This window comes from Maniola hyperantus, chromosome 14 (genome assembly GCF_902806685.2).
Source record: "Maniola hyperantus chromosome 14, iAphHyp1.2, whole genome shotgun sequence".
NCBI classification, from domain to species: domain Eukaryota; kingdom Metazoa; phylum Arthropoda; class Insecta; order Lepidoptera; family Nymphalidae; genus Maniola; species Maniola hyperantus.
Genome location: NC_048549.1, coordinates 5872285 through 5894217, shown reverse-complemented (window position 1 = coordinate 5894217; position 21933 = coordinate 5872285). Strand labels below are relative to the sequence as shown.

At 37.1% G+C, this 21933-nt stretch overlaps 2 protein-coding genes across 11 annotated transcripts in view; one reads left to right on the top strand and one right to left on the bottom strand.

Annotated features, from left to right (window-relative positions):
• The window catches only part of Shab (Shaker cognate b), a 54866-nt gene extending 44584 nt beyond the window's left edge, over nt 1-10282 (top strand). For 6 of the 10 annotated variants that reach the window (XM_069502901.1, XM_069502900.1, XM_034975619.2 and 3 more), the window contains 9 exons: nt 1612-2458; nt 3187-3311; nt 3995-4084; nt 5020-5097; nt 5703-5853; nt 6468-6841; nt 7410-7482; nt 8637-8776; nt 9756-10282. In XM_069502901.1, the coding sequence (XP_069359002.1) occupies nt 1612-2458; nt 3187-3311; nt 3995-4084; nt 5020-5097; nt 5703-5853; nt 6468-6841; nt 7410-7482; nt 8637-8776; nt 9756-9854 (1977 nt within the window). In that variant the 3' untranslated portion in view covers nt 9855-10282. The remainder of the gene's footprint in view (nt 1-1611; nt 2459-3186; nt 3312-3994; nt 4085-5019; nt 5098-5702; nt 5854-6467; nt 6842-7409; nt 7483-8636; nt 8777-9755) is intronic. The other 4 variants (XM_069502905.1, XM_069502907.1, XM_069502906.1 and 1 more) reach the window with 4 other exon arrangements.
• Nucleotides 10283-10863: 581 nt separating this feature from the next.
• On the bottom strand, nt 10864-21797 carry Naa60 (N-alpha-acetyltransferase 60). Its single transcript, XM_034975624.2, has 5 exons — nt 21639-21797; nt 20927-21032; nt 20052-20283; nt 19451-19622; nt 10864-18910 (listed from the first exon to the last, which is right to left on the bottom strand). The coding sequence occupies exons 1-5, from the start codon at nt 21653-21655 to the stop codon at nt 18694-18696; spliced, it is 744 nt and encodes a 247-aa protein (XP_034831515.1). The 5' UTR covers nt 21656-21797; the 3' UTR covers nt 10864-18693.
• Nucleotides 21798-21933: the final 136 nt, after the last annotated feature.

Here is a 21933-nt window from a genome sequence, read left to right as displayed (position 1 = left end):
AAATTAGTTCTGAGAGTATCTGGAGCTTTCTTGTTGGTGCCAAGTGCTCCATAACTTTTAATTAGATCAGTTACGCTAAAAATTATATTCTTAATATGACGATTCGTTTAGAGTGAATGTAGTCTTTTCTGTAGGTCAAAGTTGAAATCAAGATAGTGATTACAGCATATGAGGATTACGAGATTTTATAAATATAATGTTAACTTCCAATTTAAATATTTGTATACCACTATGTAACTTACGGTCTACTCATTAAAGTTTCCTCACGTAGAAAAACAACATTGAAAAGTGAGACTATTCATGAGCTCTTTAACTATTGTATCTTGAATATCATATTCATTTTATTAATTTTATCTGAGGTAAATCTTAATCTATCAAAATCTGAAACCTTAAGGTAGGAGAAGGGCCTTAAGTAGAATTGATTGAGTTTATAAATTATTTATCATAGATGATACAAAAACGGTTGTTGTGGTATTCAGATATAAAAAAATTTAAGTGGCTATGATATGAAGTAGGTACCTACCTATTATTTAAATAATTTTCAATAGTTGTTCACAAATTATCATAAACTCACAATAGTTTGCATTTATTAGTTAAAAATATCTTAACTCGTTATTGTCAAAGCCGCTTCATTTTCTTCTAGCTCATAATATTATGTTATATGTATTAAAATTATGTATATTATGATACTTATTTATTGAAACTACTTATTTTAATTATATTCGTAGGCAAATATGGATTTGAAGGAATAGACGCGGCGCTTCGTGACTCATATAAAATATCTGTTACAAATATGTCTTAATGTTCACAGCCACGAGGATAGTTCTCTGAATGAGAGCACTTTTTTAAATATAAAACAAAGCTTAATTGTTGTCGCAAAAAGTCGCAAATATGGGATGGGCTTACGCGATGTGACCAGCCGCTGCCGACGACGCTCCGCGGCCCGCGTGCGGTGCCGCACGGGACGGAGCGCGCGCCCTGCGGACCGCAGTCCGCAGTGCGCGCACCGCGCCCGCGCGGCATCGCACCACGGCTGAGCGTCGCTCCTCCGGCGCCTCGCACCCACCCGTCCCTCCCCGCCACTCCCCGCGCCCTCTCTAACAACCACCAGCGCTTCCGCTTCGTCTTACTTATCCGACTAACCCGACGCGTCCATGGACGAACGCGCGTTCCACTCCGCACATTGCATCGGTTTGTTTAGTGCGTTGTCTTTGACTAAACGCACGTCCGTCCATCGTGTACATGTACCTAACTATTTATTACTTCTTACACCTCGACCACACAACACTACTTACAATATTACACCAATAGATGTTATTTCTACACCAAAATTTGTGCATTAATCTTAAGTTAACAATTACTGTTAAACCTATTATAAATAATTGGCCTTAGTCGAGGGTTACCCAAACTGTAAATATACATACTTATCTACTACTTCTTACATAATTGTTCTTACATTTGTAACGACTTGTACAAAAATAAGACTGTTACTTTTGTATAGACACTGGCACTATTTACCTACTTATCTCATATCAATACTGACATAATCAGGGTTTGATGTGCGACAGTACGGTGGCGAGGAGCGCTCGCTCACTCCACACATGCTTGCAGGTGATCGCAGTAATCTCGATCCTCTTCATCGTGCTGTCCACGATAGGGCTCACTCTCAACACCATTCCGCAAATGCAAGTGTACGACGACAAGGGCGCGCCCATGGACAACCCGCAGCTGGCCATGGTCGAAGCCGTGTGCATCACGTGGTTCACGCTCGAATACGTGCTGCGGTTCAGTGCCTCGCCGGACAAATGGAAGTTCTTCAAGGGAGGACTTAACGTGATAGATTTATTGGCGATATTGCCTTATTTCGTGTCTCTATTTCTGCTCGAAACTAATAAAAACGCGACGGACCAGTTTCAAGATGTGCGCCGTGTTGTACAAATCTTTCGTATCATGCGAATATTGCGTATTCTAAAACTCGCCCGCCACTCGACCGGGCTGCAGTCGCTCGGCTTTACGCTCAGAAACTCTTACAAAGAGCTCGGACTTCTCATGTTATTCCTCGCGATGGGAGTGCTCATATTTTCCTCACTGGCATACTTCGCCGAAAAAGAAGAGCCGGGAACTAAATTCATTTCTATACCGGAAACGTTCTGGTGGGCCGGCATCACCATGACCACAGTCGGATACGGTGACATTTACCCCACGACCCCGTTGGGCAAGGTCATCGGCTCAGTTTGCTGTATTTGCGGCGTGTTGGTAATTGCGTTACCCATCCCAATTATCGTCAACAATTTCGCCGAGTTTTACAAGAACCAGATGCGCCGAGAGAAGGCGCTCAAGCGGCGCGAGGCCCTCGAGCGCGCCAAGCGCGAGGGCTCCATAGTCTCCTTCCACCACATCAACTTACGCGATGCATTCGCCAAGAGCATGGACCTCATCGACGTCATTGTGGACACAGGTCAGTAGCGCCGACTCCCCTCGCGCCTTATTGCTTCTCCATGTCATGTGTCCTCTGCTCGTAATCGTAACAACCCTTTCACCCTCTGCACGCATGCCTCTATGTTCAATGCCCGATTTGGTATTAGTGTTGATGAATGCGATGGATGTTAATCGAGTGCACGTCGCATCGTTTAGCTCTCCGGACTCGCAGGCATATACTCAAATCAGAACAGAATCACGTTACATCGCAGCTACAGCTATTTTCACTCACTCGTTCCAAAGAGGTGTATCAGAGTGTTTTGTTCATTGTCTTCAGGTGACAAGTGCGTCCTCATTGAGGCAAGAGACGACGCCAGATGAGCTCCTGGCTACTATCGCACAGTCGCCACACTCGACCCCTTATTGTTAAGTCCGTAGCTCGGGGTCGGGTTCGCGTCGCGTGTAGCTTGCGATGTGCGACGAAGACACTTTATCTAAGGTCGATTACATTGTCAGCGTAAGCCTAACGCTTCATAAGACTAACACTCATTTCTTCTGTGGACTGTACGTTGTGTGTATCCGGAGAACGCTGGATCCTTTAGACTGTTCGTGTGGAATGTGTGTTGTGTTGTTCACGCCGCTTCATTTATTCTAACTACCGTTTAATTTTGTACTATAATATGTAGGTGATGTAATGTGAGCGCTTTATGGAAATAAGTGGGGGACAGGACAGAAAACGTTGCTACTTAAGATGGTATGTGTCTCCAGGACACAACCTGTCGCAAGGGGACACCACTAGCCTGGATGGCGAAGTGCCGGCGACTACTGGCTGCTACAAACAGTACGAACATTCTATTGGCAATAAGATACCGCAGACTGCCGACAGTATTCAGGTAAGAAATTATGTTACATGACTGGGTGCCTCCGTAAGTAAAATGTATCCAAAACCCACCTTCTTTTGAAATTATCTTTGGTAGTATATAGTATAATTTATACTTTAGATTATCTAAGACTCAGATAGGGTGTACGAGATGAGCCCCGTTTAATGATGTGGCAAATTTAACTATCTCCCTAGGAACATAATTACATTTCACGTCACCCCTAGTTGCTCAACAAACACCTAATATTTGACAGATGTCGAATGTCGATTCAGGATCATATACCGAGAGCTTCCTCACTCTAGTTCACTTTAGTATAGGGCACTAGCAGATGACCTAGAATCATGAAAGGCAAGAAGCAAGATTTCACAGCACAAGTAAAGGAAAAATTCAAAAATCGTTAATTCGTATTCATATTACAATAAAAAAAAATTCGTTATTAGATTTTACAGTTGGAGTATGAATTAACTGAAGCGGGGGGTATTGGAATTCGTTTCGCCGCAATGGAAAAGGAGCATTTAACTTCAATGGATCATCTCATACACCTTTCCCCTACTTCTTATTTTTAATCACGTAGTATACTTGAATCCTTTAGTAAAAATTTCTGGAAAATTCTACGTAGGTACTTAGAAACACCGTTGGTACAGTGTACTGAAAACGTTGGCTTAATTTAAATTTATTAACACGTTAGGATGTAGTTCCAGAGTCCTATAAAGGAACGCCACTTCTCAAGTGAGGGCTTGGGCACGCCGGAGAAACGCTTGCTCATTAATCCAGACCTGACACCCGTAAGACATTTTATCATCACAATCATTTGTGGCTACCGCTTAATGTACAAGTATTTGACTAATCCATTCCACACAGGTCGCACGAAAAAAGAGCTCTGGCCTCTGACCTTACAGCTGCGTAGTGCGTGACTTAGCGACTTGTTAGGTGGCCCTAATGCTCCGGCTATATTAACGGGAAACGCAGTTGATAAACGCGTTAATGGCCGTTAACTGCAGGAATTTTACATCGGCGGGCGTTCACATTGCCTTTTGGCATTAGACGATTTTAACCCCAATTCAATTGGTATTAGACATTAACCGTTCAAGTGTGGCCACTCAGTTTAACGCGTTGATTATTGGCTGAATTATCGCGATAATTATGGCGTTGTTAGGCATTGACGTTAACCTTAATCTGGCCCAGACATAAGTGAAGCGCGATGGCGGGGATTGTATTCCGCCGCGTAATTAGTTCGTCACCTGTAACTTTTCGTTTTCCGTGCAGTATGAAAGAACAGTACCTACCCATGCCAGACATTCCCTCCACTGTCGTCCAGAGCTCTTTTTCCGTAAAACCAACTGCATAATATTATAAAGTTAAGCGCATTTTTTCCTATACTATAAATTTACAAAGCTAAAGCGTAGCTACGTAGAGGCGTAGACCTTCGTAGCTTTTGTACATTGGGCGGCTAATAAAGCCTATAGAGTTTATATTCTCTGGGCAAAGATGCGCTTTAAGGTTTTGAATGAAATACTACAAATGGGCGTGGGCTATGTGGTTGCTAATATTATTAATACACCATTATCATACTAAATCACCCGTAGGTACCCATAGCTATCTACAATTCAATTAAAATCATCGTGGTTGCATTTGGCATAGAATTTTCTGCTAATTTTAATATTCTTAATAGATAGGTAAGCATAATCGAAGTAACCACTAATATTTTCTCTTTTTCTAGGAAAAGAAGATGGCTGAAAAACAGCTTGACTTGGATCAGCTGCCTTCTGAGTTTGAATGTTGTTTTTGCACGTTCAAGGTACTAAAACACTAACACGCGAATCATAAGTATGTGCGTTGGAAGATTGCTAAATTAATAAAAGTTTTGTTTCCTTTGCTAATAACCTGATCGTGTTAACAATTCTATTTTAATTATATTAAAGTTTTCCATCAGCACTAACCCGTAAGTACGTGTTGCTTTAAATTTATTTCATTTATATTGCAGACAAAATTAATTATGGACTCCAGGTTGCAGCTTTAAATTTTTTCATACCTATGTTTTTTAATAAAACAGAATTTTACATATTTTGTAGTTACCTACGTTTAGATTCTATGTAGATTTATTTATATCGCTTTACCTACTGATTTCGCCCACAGTTAGGACTTAGTGCATCTTATTCTTTGGCATTTCACTGGGTAACCGATGTTAATTTCTATAATACTCGAGTATCATGTCCTACATGAATGATACCTGTTAGATATCAAATAGTACCTATTAGATATTCGATATCTAACAATTACTTTCCGCAAAAAAGATTTAGTTACTTTCCAATAGATAGATACCAACGAATGTTGTAGACAGGTAGATATATTCTAGCTATATCTATTGAAGCACACAAACTTATTAATCTTGTTCTTGTATAGGGTTACAAAGAATTCATAGACGCCGAGCAACTGATGCCAATGCCAACATCGGACCTTCGTCAACCAGTCTGCGTGGAACTAGCATGCCTACAACGACACCCGGCACCGAAAGCTTTGCCCGAAGCGACGCCCAATAGCCTTGATAGTCCTGGTACGTCAACTGCACTCATCTACCTAACTTCTTTGTTGTAGTTATACTATTCTATTTATCGTTGCACCGTGTGTAAAATAAACCTCCTACGCATACCCCATTAACATGTCATGCACCAAGTGAATAAGCACTGCTGAACACAACAATATGTTTGTAAAAATGATGATACTTAATCAACTTAATTTTACTGGCCAGCACATACAAGATTTTGCACTCAACTAGGTACTTGGTACATAACATTATAAGCGTATATTAGATACCTACGTAAATACTCAATGTTAACCTTTACTTTCTTATACCGGTGCCAGTTGTATGTTATCTTGTAGAAATAAAAAAATAAAGATTTTTTATTCAACCAAAATTTTGCAAGTAGGTATACCTTCTTTTGAATCGTCAAATGCATTTACCACTGGCACTGGTTCGGAATGACTTATAAATAATGCATCTGTTTAAAATATCGTGGATATCTTTCTATGATCTATTTCTAAAAAAATTTCAAACCCGTGCTGTCATTTAGATGTAAGGGTATATCTTCCATTGTCTTGATCGCAAACCTTTACCATCATTCCAAGTGGGCGACGTGGTTCCATATGCGTGTATGTCTTACGTTGCAGATACATTTGCATCATGCCTTACGCACCCTTTTCCTTCAGAGGGCGACATCACGTGCGAGAACGACTCGTCAAACTTGTATGTGAATCCGTTGGACGGTAGCGGCGGTGGCGGGGCGGGGGTGAGCGGGGGAGGGGTGTCGGCGGAGTTTAACGGTGTGCGCAAGAGCGCCTCGGGGGACATTTTGTGTGCGAAAGGTTCGCAGGGCGAGGTTTCGCCGCGCGGCTCACAGGGCAGCTTGTCAGGCGCGACATGCGGCGACGCGGACGCGCGGCCGCTCGACGGCTCGCGCTGCAGCCTCCCGCAACCGGCTGACGACTCGCCCGCCGCCGCCGACGACTCCAAGCCCAAACACAGAAAAGCGCGTTTTCAACAGGTCAGTGATCAGTTTGTTCTGATTCAGACCATTGGAAGCGCGTAATCAAATAGCAACAATCCCTTATCCATAACTCAGAGGCACGTCGTACACGATATAATAATAAAACCCCAGCGAAGAATAGCTGGAGTAATCTTGTCTAATAATTGTATAGTACACTAGTTGACCCGCCCCGGTTTCGCCCAGGAGAAATTCAGGAAATCCGTGTGGGGGTAGAATTTCCAAAAATCCTGAAACATGTATTTCTTCATTTGTAACCGAAAACTCAAATACCAACTATCATGTAACTTACTTGAAAAATGAATAACTTACAAATTTTCATCCCCTATTTAACCCTCTTGGGAGGAGAATTTAAAAAAAAACCTAAATACCAATTTTCATCGATGATACTTTAAAAATGAAGAGACGAGCACCTATAGGAATACGATTATTATCGTGAACGAAGCGCTTTGACTTCAGTTATTTAACCTACATCTGCATGTTGATATTTGATAAATGTTTGCATGGCATCTATAACATTGGTATTCCTGAGAACTGAATCGTAATTTGCCGAATGAAATATTTTTAGGAATGGTCGGAGGAAGAGAAGAAGCCTCCGAGAGGGATAGCAACGAGGATTATCAATCATCATATTCTGTTTGGTGAGCAAATTGTTAATTTTTACATATGAAAGTATGCACGTTACCTACTCATACCAATTTTAGTAATAATGTGAAAGTGTGGATTTTAGGATGTTTGTTAGTCAATCACGAAAAAACTACTGGACAGATTTGGTAGAAATTAGGAGTGTAGATAGATTATACCCTGGATTAACACATATGGTACTTTTTATCCCGGAAAATCAAAGAGTTCCCGCGGGATTTTGAAAAATGAAAATCCACGCGGACGAAGTCGCAGGCATCAGCTAGATACTACCTAATAGTACTAGTAATGTTTGCTCTAGTGCCCCCTTCGCCATTTTACTAGACCTTGCGTTCATATCGTCAACAAATTGCAGGCTGCAGCATTTTGTAGCGTTCACGTAGGTATTTCCTATTGAGCAGTAATTGCAAATGAGTGGATTATTTGGTTCGCGAACATAGTGGATATGCTGCTTTAATTCCGTGAGCGTTGGCATCCTTCCATCCATCCATAATCACACGAAATATTTTTGTTCTACGTTTCTGATACGAACCGCTAAGGTTTGGAACGCCCTTCCGTCACGTGTATAACTATAACATGAATACCTTCAAGGCAAGAGTGAATTAGGTACCTTTTAGGCAAGCGCGCTTCAGCTTAGACCTTTTCATTCACTGCTATCCACCACATCCTTGGCTAAGGCATGATTGTCGTCAAGCGCAAGCCTGTTATGTAATTAAAAAAATATGTTTATTGTATTTCTATTAATTCTTGTTTATTTAAAGTTAATAAGCTGTGATAGCCTAGATAGGATAGGACGTCCCCCTCCTAATCGTAGGTCATGGGTTCGATCCCGGGCACGCCACTTCTAACTTTAGGAGGAGTTAGGGTATGTTCGTTTTAAGTAATTAAAATATATCACATTGCTTTAACGGTGAAGAAAAACATCGTGAGGACAACCTGCATGGCTGAGAGTTCTCCGCAATGTCCTCAAAGGTGTGAGAAGTCTGCCAATCCGTACTTGGCCAGCGTGGTAGACTATTGCCAAAATCCTTCTCACTCTGGAGGATATCCTTGCTCTGTAGTGAGTCGGCAATGGGATGACCATAATGATGATGATGATGATGATTAATTCTTGTTAGGTGAAAGAAACCCTCTAATAAAGCTGTTTCCTCAGGTAAGAATGGCAATAAACGCAGCGGAAGCGGTTGGCCCCACGAGAGTGACTCGCGATCTCGGTCCATCTTAAAGAATAAAGAGTTCCGGGGCACTGACAGCGAACTACTCTTACAAGAGACGAATTCCCTTGGTGCTAATGTAAGTAAATGGTGGAATTCACTCCCAGCTGAAATACGTCAGGCGAAATCCTTAAACTCCTTCAAAAATCGTTTGAAGAACTATTATTTATCTATGTAAACAGAATTATGTAGTATATTATAGAGATATGTATAAAGGTATATATATTTATATATATTTGTGTATTATTAGAATGTACTGTGTATGTAGTCTAATTTATAATAATATAATATACCTAGGGCCATTTTCGGCTGCCGCACCAACCCGTGCTTTCGTGATTCCTTTCGTCAAAGGTTGCCTGGAAGAGATCGCTTTAGCGATAAGGCCGCCTTTGCATGCTACAGCTATTAGATTAAGATCCTGTATTGTGTTTTTTCAATGTTTACTTTGTGTTACTAAAAATAAATAAATAAGTACACGTATATCTATACCACTGTAGACCCTTATTACGTAGGTACAAAAATTGTTCAGGGAAACGAGCTAATAGAGAAGTAAGAAATCGTACGTCATTATACTCTATCCATGGAAATAAGTTATTTTGAAAACATATTATTTGTGATTGGTTGATGAGTCAAATGATGAATAATGGATTTTTGGCTATGTCATTTACGGGATTACGTAACACAGAGAGCATTATACTTACTTATTTCCGTGGATAGAGTATAATCACAGATAATGGACATAAGGCACGTTCACGCTATGATCAAAATATCAGTCTTAACTCTTAACTGTAGTGCAGACGTCGTGCCTTTGTTTTGCAAAACTTGGACTCTTTTCTCAGTAATTGGACTGTATTCTGTTTATATCGTAACTGGCGTGTTGCTCGGACTCATTTGTATTATATTGTTGACTTGGATTTCTAGTTATATGGTGTCCTTTTTTCTTCTATACAATTGTGCAAGAGTGAGCGCCCTATGTTACCTCGATTTACGATGAACATAGTTTCCAGCACGAAATTTTTGAACTTCATTTAATATTTAAAAAAAATTGTTTATTACAGGGTGACTCGGGTAGCGAGTCCTCCCCAATTCGTCTCAAAGACTTCAAGGGTCAAAACCATAAAGGCAGTGCGGCAGATAGAAGCAACCTTGTAACGTAGTTCGTAGAGCATAAAGACTTAAGGACACGCTAGCTCGCTCACGCCTTGCGATCCTACCCCCGTGCGACGCTCATAGGCGTAGATATAGCTGTGTACCTGCGTATACATACCTACTTCATAATATTATAATAAATAATTAGAGCGCAATAAAAAATCCAAAAATAATTTTAACATATCATTGGGCGATTGTGACTGCTTGTTGATAGACGATTTTCATTTTGTAGAGTTTATTATAAATATTGTATAAAAATATTACTTATAATGTAATAATCGTTCATTCCAATCGAAAAGTTGAAAGTACCTATTTGTTAAGTTTTTTTTACGTGCAATTATTAATTGCTAATTCTAATTTAAGCGAATATAGTTTGTACAGCATAGTTGAATAAAAAGAAGCAATTATTAAAATTAAAGATTTTCTGAAATTGTTATTTGATCGTTTTATTTTGATTGTTTTAACTAGATTTCACTTGAAGCTGCGTTCAGTTTACCGCTGCTCGCCCCATTGTGTTGAATAACACTTCCAATCTCTCCGCGTCGCATTCCTCATTGCCTGAGGGTTGTGACCTCTTTCCATTAATCACATATGTTTGTTTGAGATACTAACATTTTCTAATATTAAGTTTCTCTCACTAGTTCTGTAAATAAAAAACACTGGGAATTTTTGGTCTCACTGTTTGTGATATTTGTGTTTTTTAACTGACTTAACAGTTCTGTGATACAGACAAACACATCATTAAAACAAAAAAAAATTACAGACATAGTGCGACAAAAAATTCTCAATAGTTTTGTGCAAGGGTGTGCTTTTTTATTCACAGAACTAGTGAGACACCCCCTTCCCGCCCAGTAGTTTTGTCAACAGAACTGATCAACAGAACTACTGGGAATAAGAAAACGTTTACGATATTTAATACAATTTTTTACGTTGCCACTTAAATTTTTTTCCAGGGTTGACAACAAAAGGACAGCTAAGTATAGACGATTTAAGTAGGTATTTGGCATAAAATGAAAATTGTTATATTAGTCAACAATGATATTTATTTTCAAGCGAAATAATTTTCAATTATAAAGTATGTAACATAAAGTCACGTTCAATAATACAAACGTGTAACTACCTACGTGAATAAAAAGTCAATTATAAAATGAAAATTACAAATTAAATAATATAAACATCCACACTTCACATATAAACAAATTTTGGAATATTTAATAAATACACTTTACATTTGTCTTATAAAAAATAAATAGAATAAAGTATCTAGGTATACCTAATTTAAAGATTGTCCGTGAAATTAATACTAATTGTTATAATCGTAAGTCATAACACTAAAATAAATTGTTTAATACTTAACACAGTAAAGGCAGGCAGGCAGCGTTCCGAGTGGCAGAGGAAAATGATCAGTGCTTCGAAAATCGAGAATGAATCAAAGTGAAAATATAGAAATTGATTTCATTAATTAATTATTATCATTCACAAAACAAAATTTGTAAAACTTGCACTTGAAGCACAGCACACTTCAAATGCCATTATGATTTGATTCACGAGATCGTCGTGTAAATACTAGAACCTATCGGAATCGAAAACTAGCCGGATCGCAGCCTCATTAGTATCTAAAAGGAATAAAGAAAGACAATTTTGCTTTGGCTTATGAGGATTTTAAATAAATTAAAAAATAACTGGTATATTAGCATAGGAATCTTATGTAAAATTTACTTACACAAATGACCAATAGGTGTATTAGTGTAACTATTATTAATTTATAACAATATTGGATATTGATATAATTATTTATTTATGTTAGCCTATATTACATCTTATACGTGAACACACAGGCACCTTACTTCAAATGTCTTGGCATAAAATCATGGCACTACACTGTACATTATACATTAGCACTACACTGTACATTATACATTAGCACTCACTGCCATGGCTCCTTTTAATTAAAATCTTTTATTTATAGTGGCGATATATAGCTAAGCGGTGTTTGTACAGATAATAAATACATGAGTAAAATGCGCGAAGCGTGAAACAAATCAATTTTAATCGTAAAGCTTTGAGTACCAAAAAATATCACAAAGATTTGCTAATGGTGTCGTTCTGACAATCGCGTACAGTTATAGTATTGGTTATTTAACATCACAGTTTTCCAACCTTTTAAGCTTCATTTACGCCAGAGGAACATAGTGCGACACTGCAGCATGCTACAAGGCCGCTCGGTACAATAATAATTTAAAATGTAGCAAAAATTGTCGGCAGACTATCTTATCGAAATATCGTCGTCGTCTCGGCATAAAATTGACTGCCGCATGGTGCTTAAGGTCCGCTATTCACTTAAGTGGAGCGGAGAGATTTGTTCAGTCCACAAATCAGATTTTTAAATAAATGACGTCATAATTTTTTCTCGTCAGCTATTAATAAATAACCTGATGTGTCTGCTAAACACATCTCTCCACTCTGATTTGGTACCGGACCTAAGGCTGCAAAATTAATTTTTTCCTTTGTCGCAAGTCACATCGTTGCATGTTGTTGCTCTGGCGTAAAACAGCCTTTAGATTTATTTGTGAGCTTCACTAAATAAAAAAAAATTATAACAGTAACGTACATAGGTCAACGTTTGCAAACCCAAGGCACTTCTACCCTTATCTAATCAAAAAATTTGGAAGGAACAAAATTTTAATTTTATAATAATTTGGTAAACAGCAAATTGGATATGATTCAGGCTAAGTAGTTAGTAGCCATATTGTAGTTATTATTTCATCGATTGCAACATTTTCACAAAGCAAAATTGAAAATTGTACTATGGTTTAAGAATAATATTTCTGTATTGAAATAAATTTTTTTCACTCTAAAGAGTTTTCGAAAGTATAGTAGGAGTATATAATTTGCAAGCTATTTTGCAAAGCAAATTAGGCAACTGATTAGGTTTTTTTCCATGTTTAGTTACAAGTTTTATGACGAAGCTTTTATAGTAACAAAATATATTTTATATAGTAAAAGTAAATATATTTTGTCTTAAAAATATAATTGACACGAAATATTTTGAGTATAAAGAACAGTTAAATTATATATTTATGTAGAAAAGTACTACAAATTAAAGCTGATCGAAAATTAAAAGCGGCCGCATACGTCGAACGCAATGGTTAGGGGATTTTTCATTTTAAGTTTTTTCTGAACAAAACTGGTCAACAATTTATTACTTTAAATTTTAAATGCTATATAAAACCTCTTTTTGAAAGTTTAAAAACAAAAAAGTATAAAACAATTTTTAAATAGTGTGATAAAGTATGAGTACTTACCTATTAGTTTCTCTAAAAAGATTTATTACATTTTACTTGGCATAAGTGTTCATATTCAAACTTTGTGTGTGTCTAAAAATGATCGTTGTCTAACTGTACAAACTGTAATGTAAGTTTTTTCTTGAATTCTTTTTTGTTTGTTTCCTCGCAAATGGGACAAAAGTACTACACAAGCCTCGGCCAAAATAGCAATTATCGACAACGCTTAGTTTAAAAGGAATCGGCTGGCGTCTGATCCTTTTACTTTTGTCACTTCTTACACACACGTTCTTACGTACAAATATACAGGGTGTAACCAGAACGCTAGCAAAAACTTAGCGTTATTGTTATACTACCTAAACACAATCTAATAGAAATAACCATTTGGCTCATTTTGTAGTTGTAGTGATTTAGTATTTTTCAAACCCGCATTAGTACTATTATATTATTCTGTGCCGCAATGTATAACGTGCAAAACTCGAGTCAATGCCCCGCCTACGACGCGGCATTGACTCCGAGTGGGCTACTTTGACCTCTAGCGTCAGTCAAATGTTTTATTTGCAATATATCGTGATTTTTTTAATTATTTTTTTTCGCGTTTTTTGGTGGTATATCACTGATCATCAGTACTATCACCTGTTTTCGTTTTTCCCAGCGTTCTGGTTACACCCTCTATACTAACAATTATAGCTATACAATATAAAGATATAACCAATAACAATACTCTAAGGCTTTTCCCAAAAAAAAAACGAACACACTACATTTTTACTACACTATACACAATCATGCCCAACAGGATAGGTATTATAAGAAATTCTTCACTAGACCGTTTTATCCGACCGAATTATCTGGTTTTATTTTAATATTTTTAGTCGTGCTAATAAAAGCGCAGTGCAAAGTACAATGGAATAAGTAGACATAATTTGTGGGAAAGTCTGCGTAGTTATTAATATTAACATGATGTAAGTAGGTATATCTTAATAGTGTTTCATAGCTGTTTTGTATTATGAAGTAAGCAATATAAGGGTGACATCTATTGAGCGCACTCTGTCTTTGCTTAGACTTAAGACAGAGTTAAAACGGGACAGATGTATATCTCTTTAACTCAATCTTAAGTCTGAGCAAAATCAAAGTGCACTCTATAGATCTCAGCCCGAAAGTTGGTGAGTTTCTATTGAAAGAATTTTGGACGAGTCTTGTCCTGTTCAGTTTGGATGATATAATAATTTATTTGCTTTAAATTTTTATTGCCTAAAAACTTTGGTGTTTAACCTTATTATATAATTTAGTTTAAATATTATTTACCTAGCCCATTTAACGTTAAAATAGATGTATTCTCTAACAAAAATTTCTTACATATTTTATGTGATCCCTGCACAGCACATTTATTTTTGTAGACCCTGGACTGTACACCCGCACCTAGAAGTTTTTATTTAAAGAAAAAAACGGCCAAGTGCGAGTCAGACTTGCGGACCGAGGCACTCGGCTATTATTTCGGCAGTTTGCACGAAAAAGAGCTATCAAAAATACAATGATTAAAGAACTAAGTAAGTAAATATTTACGTGTAAGCGGAACGTTTAGGGCGGTTCCGCACTCATCCAATCCGAGCCCGTGAAAATACGGTCCGAAGTAGTCAGAACCGTTATATCCGTATTTTCACGGGGTGGATCGGATGAGTCGGATCTTAAGGATAATACTATTTACCTGACTGACAAATCCGTCATCTTTCAAGTAAGTACGTTATTATGAATAGGCAGCTGTATGTAAATTATATAGGGGTTATATTTTCCCGCTATATAAAGCTCAGCGGTTTGATTCACTTAGGTTGCAAACACATGCAGTTTGAACGTAGGTTTCTTCAGTTTATTCCGTTTATCTACCCTAAACCAGTCACCTAGGGTCTGTACTCGGAAATGTGTGCCCGTATCCCTGGACGGCGAATTTTCACTTTATTTTTTAGCCCGGTGTGGATCGACGGATACATGTCTCCGAGTTGACACCCTAGGCTGGCTTTTGAGAGTAGATAAAAATTTTTTTACAAAAAAAATAAAAACCGACTTCGTTACATAAACACTAAAAATTGAAAAATAATTTAATTTATTACCGAATATATTATGTATACAAGAGTTAATATAGTTCCATAATAATATTTTTTGGTGCCGGTGCCAATTAGCTTTAGCTGCGCGAATCGTCTAGACTTTATATTTTTATGGGACTCCACAATGGCACCTCATTGGCACCGACCCCAAAAAATATTATTATGGAACTATATTAACTCTTGTATACATAATATATTCGGTAATAAATTAAATTATTTTTCAATTTTTAGTGTTTATGTAACGAAGTCGGTTTTTATTTTTTTTGTAAAAAATTTTTATTTCACAATTTTTAGTGGCCCCATGGAATTATGCTATGACTGGTTAAAAATCTACTGTTTACTAAGCTATTACACTGATCGCGAGCAATTTACTCTTATCCGTTGAGGAGTTCCAGTATCTATCTTCGAAGATGTTCATCAGATCTTCACCAAATTGAAATGGGACCAACTTTGAAGTATACCCTTTCAAACAAAAAAAGAATTTTCAAAATCGGTCCAGGCGTTTTTGAGTAATCGGGGAACATACATAAAAAAAAAAAAAAAAAAGATTCCGACGAATTGAGAACCTCCTCCTTTTTTTGAAGTCGGTTAAAAAGAATAAGCCGTTTCATCAAGCTACTTAGTGTGTTGATTTTTGAAACTGTGTAAAAGTCATAATTGCTGATCAGCATGGAGATCGATGTCAAGCGCAAATGAAATGAATTAATGATTTCGACTAATATATGCCGGTTGTCGTCGCAATGAGACCACATACCACATCGCCTACGCGATCAATTAACATTTGACCGCCACATAACTTAAAAACTACAACAGATGTCTAATATTTTGAAGAGTTTGCACAGCCCAGGTAACAAATACTCGTAGTATGTATTGTATTTAATATTATGACTGATATTATTTACATGGATAGATACCTATAATGTTATAATTGTCATATTAAATTCGATTTTGTTCAATGGACACTTGAAAGGAAGTAGTATTATCGATGCACGCAGTACAATCAGTGCACATTCAAGGTAATCCTGCTATCTGATTACTCAATTCCTCTATTTTGAGGCATAGTCTTAAAGACTTCATTAATGAGGAAGAAGTAAAAAAAATCGAGTCAATACAGTGGGATAATTAATAATTATTATTCATCTTTATCATCGTCGACATAATAATTAATGTTTTAGTTTATTTACAGCTATTTGTACGATATCTTAATTTAACGGTATGGTTTATGTGTCTGTCCATTTTGATTATCTCGTTTTTAGGTGTACTAGACGTCCTTAAAGAAAGAGTTCAAGCAATACGAAACAATAGTTTAATGATTACTTAATTGAAAACAAATCTCTAATCTCAGTAAGTAGTAAAATTATTACTGCTATTGTTTTCCGCATCAAGCATTATAAAAAGGATAACACTAATTTAAGACGTAAAAACGCCAAAATTAATAGATAATAAATCAATCTTATCTGGAATTTGTTAATAAGTTACTTAGCAATGTTATAATTTGTCAAAATTGTAGATCTTTGAGAAATAACATTCTAGATTATCAGACCTGGTGGCAAGTGATGATGTAGCCTAAGATGGAGCGCGCTTGCCTAGAATTCCTAGAAGATCTCGACTCTCGACTTGAAGGTACCCATATTACCTATGTTATAATTAGAGGGGAAAACTGATGCTGGAAGGTGTTCCAGCTCTTAGCGGTTCGGATTAGAAATGACGAGACAAATCGCTTCGTACGTGTCCGTGAAATTTCGACTACGTACGGGTGCAGACCTTGGCGATGCCTTGCGGTACGATAGTAGAAGGGTGAAGGAGGAACCAGGTTGAAAAGTTCTTCGGCACATCGTTGCTAAATAAATTATCGACAGATAACGGATAGATTGATATTGATTTCGGTCGTTAGAGTTTTGTGCTCAACCAAATATTTTGATTTAAAGATTTAACATAAAATGCCGTCATAGTAACCTAATACCGTGTGATTCAAAGCGATTGTCTGATCTTAGCCTATTATAACAAATATGATTTAATGATAGGGTCGATTTGTAAAAGTTACAAGTTATTCTCGTCGAACATTAACATACTTATACGAAATAACAATGTGCCAACAAAGCAACTTTACTTTAATTTTACTGTGCTTTCCTAGTCACAATAATCCTACTTAAACTCCAACCATTTAGAAATTTCCAATTACGTAAAATAAAGAAAAAAGGGGTGGTATTTTTTTTAATTAGCAAAATTATATTTTTGTAATATAAATTACTGTTTAATTTTTGTCTTGCGTAGTGGTTTTACTAAAATTGGATATAGAGATAAATATGATGTTTACGCAATTGAAATTTCTAAATGACAAATATCAAAGAATACAATGTGCCACAAAGGTGAACATGCGTGGTGACACTGGATTTTAAGGTATAATCTTAGGTGCCCTGCGGGGGACGATGCTCGCGCATGCCTTGCCCAGAGTAATTGGCACCATTAAGCCGCGTTTTCACAGGTCTACCTGAGCAATCCACTAGGGTTTTTTGAAGAAGTTGTTCTAAAAAATATGATGTTCACATGTTTCGACGCAGTCGAAATCAGCGTACACAGAAATATGTCGCCGACTTAATGGAATTATTGCAGCGGGAATTCTAATAATTATTTGTGAGGTAGTAATAAATAATAAAATAAATCCAGTCATACCTACATACTTTAATTATTCCCCATAAAAACCAAAACTTAAAATTTATAAATCTAGTCAAACAATAACTTGTCGTACGACGCGGTCAATTTGTAGACATTCGACTATTATGTGTGGAACGCAAAAAATCGGTCGTTCTACTTTAGTCGAATCTAAAATCAAACAATTTGGTCGAAATATTGTTTACACGGTTGATTATTATCAGTTGACAAACCAAGTCGTTCTACCCAAGTTGACCTGTGAAAACGAGGCTTTAGTTGAACTTTTGTATCGCATACTGTATACATATAGTAGGTAACAACCTTCAAAATTACGGCCTAACAGCCAATTCTTATAAAGAACAAATGGCAGTTCATGATAAGATTGTCAAGTTTTCGCTGTATAAATGCCTGGTCAGATAACGCGCGATGGCAGCGACGCGTGGTGCCAAGGCATCACTTAGAGATTTATGATACATAGCTAACATAGCACTATGAAGCGTCAAGGCAGCGGCGCAGATTCACAACGTGAATGTCTTCATACTGGTCTTTGCATTACGACTTTTCGGAGCTTCTGCCGTCACGCGTCGCATACATCGCGCAATGTGTGTGACCAACCCGATTATTTCATAAGGCTAAAAGCGAAACATAGCGATTCTCATCAGCATATTATGTTGTCATACAAAACTGTTGTGACATGTGATAGTTTTGTATATAGATATAACATGATAGGCTGTGAATGGTGTGCGAGAATCGCAAATTTAGCTATTTAGCCCTATGGAACAAGTACCCAAGGCTTACAACAAGTGCTTACACTACCTATGCCAAGCGATGGTGAGCGCCGTCCGGAGCTTGCCCCAAAGCCAGGGGTATAAGCCGCCGCCACGGAAAGCCGCTCGCGCAACGTACTTCACATAGTCGTAAAGCCCCCAGGGCGCATGACCGCCGTTCACATAGTACACGTATGTGAAACCGTCTTTACAACGCCCCTTTATTGAATAATAGTAAGGCAGGAATGAGTGTAGCCTGAATCTGGAACGATAAATAAAGGCCAAGTTACCTTTATTTGTATTTTAAAGTGTAAAGCGTAAATTGTAAACTCTTTAAAGGATATTAAGGAACCAAAATAATTGGGTATTTGACTACATCAAAAATAAATTATTTCTCAGTGATTATTAAATAGAGGATCTTCCAAAATATGTAAAATCCACTTCCTTTGTTGGTTTAAAGTGTAATAACCATTTTAAATTATCGATTAAACTAAAAAAAGCACGTCAAATGATTGTGACTTAACACACCAGTATTTCATAGAATCTCGCATACTAAGCGCGCGTTTTGACGTTTGATAAAAAGTTACTGATTTGACTAGTTGTCAAATACCGTATTTCCAAAAATTCTGAAACTGAAATCCTATATTTCTTCATTCATACCTAGAAAATGACAGACTTTAAGCGTTCATATCTTTATTTTACCCCTTGGAGGTAGAACTACCAAAAATCGTGGAACACGTGTTTCAGTCTGTTAGGATTTAGGACAAGTTTTTATATATAACAATATGTATGAATAGATTACCTGCGCTTTTCATAGAACAATATAGCTTCACTGTTGGTGGTAAGCACGTGCAGAAAGATCGCCTTGACGCGGTGCTCGTGCGGCGGCTGTGGCAGTGCGCCCGCCAGCTGCGCCAGCAGCACGTCCAGCAGCATGCTGGCCACGCCCGAGCGCCGGTATGCACGGACCACACCTGTAAATAACTTTATTTTTGAAGTAACCCTTCTTTATGTATGTGGCAGCAAACACTTAAAAGGAAAATTATATCAGCACCATGCGAAAAAACATTTGAAAATGAAACCTATCTAGAACCAGAAGGAATGTTAAAAGCATGAAACTATTATATTTAATACTAGATGATGCCATCGCCTTCATCTGAGTAGATTTAGGTTTTTTGAAAATCTCAGGATTTTCTGGGATAAAAAGTAGCCTGTGTCAATCTTCAGGATGAAAACTATCTCTGCACCAAATTTAATCAATATTGGTTAAACAGATGGGCAGTGAAATGGTAACAAACAGACAGATGGACAGACAAACAGACATTTTCCAGTGCGGCAGGTTTCTAAATATTCTAAATGATCATTCAGTTTTCATTACAGATTATATAATATGACATAATTACCCAAAGACAATATGTATGCCACAAGGGTGTCCTTCGATGCAAACCATCTTGATAAAATCCCTCTGTCCTCAGCATTCAGTTTCAGATATGGCTTGATCTCAGCAACTATGAGACCTATTATCTGGCTCTTGTACACTGCCGCCAGAGCAAAGAACCTCTCTGATGATGTGATGTCTTCATACCACGATTGTGGATATTCTATTGGAAACCAATCTCTACATAAAGATCTAACCTGGAATGTGTGCAAGTCTAAATTTGAAAAATTCCATGCAAAGATGTCTCTGTTATTTACTAATATATTTATGAGTTAGAACTGATTTTTCAATCATTGGATAAGACAAGGCAAGGAATGATTTTGGCAGATTTCCTATACAGGTACGGTCAAAAGTCAACTTTTGTTCAGTTAAAGATTTATTTAGCAATTGAAAATTAGCTAAATATGTAATTGTATAAGTAACCTAACCTAAAATAAATTTTAAATTTTAAGTATATTTAAAATATAAATTCTACACAAAACATTTTAATGCAAACTATAGTATGGAACAGGTTGAGATGGCAATCGGGGAGAGAACGCCCCACACACCCACACAGCCCTGTGCTATGCTTGGCATCCTCCTGCCTCATACCTCGATTGCCATCTCAACCTGTCGCGAACTATAATTACTGAACATTTTTTATATTAGCATCATTAATTTAAAGAACTGTCTACAGTGAAAAATTAAAGGTGGGTGCCAGGATCAAATCCTAGACTTCCTGAACAGGAGGTTTACATTTTAACCACTAGACTATCACCATTTAAAGTTTACACTAAAACTAAACTGTAAACATTTTCATCATGATGATTTCATAAATGATTATGCTTTAGCTTAAAATACCTCCTCTAAATCATCAGGGCACAAGAAACGCAATTGTACATCTTTTAATGAACATTTTGCCTCTTTTGACTTCTCAATAATTACTTGGAAGCCCTCAGAAAGGTACCTGTAAATATAAAGGAATTAAATAAATATTCCAAATACTGTTTAAAATGTTTTGGTTGTATCAGATAGTACAGACTATTTCTGTAGACCACTTCAAGTAAATCAAAAATCTTTAATTGTTGGAATAAGTGTAATATTTTACAATATAATTCCACAATCCATTTTAGACTTGCCTTTATACAAAATTTAAAAAATATGTTAAAGTATGCTTCTAAACAAACATATGCAATATAAACCTATGCAATCAAAGATAATATAAATTATAGAAAAGCGTGGAATTGACTCGCTCGAGCAATTCACGATACTTGGCATGATATTGTTGTAAATTGAATATTTGTAAAGAGCAACCGCCGAGTTTTTGGCTGTTTCTTCTGGTAGGAAGGGCATTACGAACCAGTAGGTAAAAGTTTACCTATTTGAATAAAAAGTCTTTCAACTAGTAAAGTGAGTATATTTTGAATGATGTTGAATTGAATTATTTCGGAGAGCTGGCCACCAATCTAAGCAATTTTGGTCAATTAGAGATCGTCGAAGGAAATGAAAACACAAACAATAATAAATTAGTCAATTAATGGCCCATTACTGTAGTTCAGACGTAAACACTTACCAACTAAACCCAGCCATTCGGCAATTTTGCCATTAATAGTAACATCTAAACACTGAACACCATTAATCTTGTAATCATTTCAAGAATCTATCGTTTTCCATGAAATAAAAAGCAACGAATTTATAAAAATTCTGTGATCAATTGATTTGATTGACTTGATTGACATTTCACATTTCTGCTTGACTTGACAGCTGTCTATAAAATGACATAAGCGTGACATAAGGATGACAGTTCGATTTGCTGCAACCATAGAGATAGAGATACGTACTTGCTGCCAACCTAGAGAAAAAAAAAC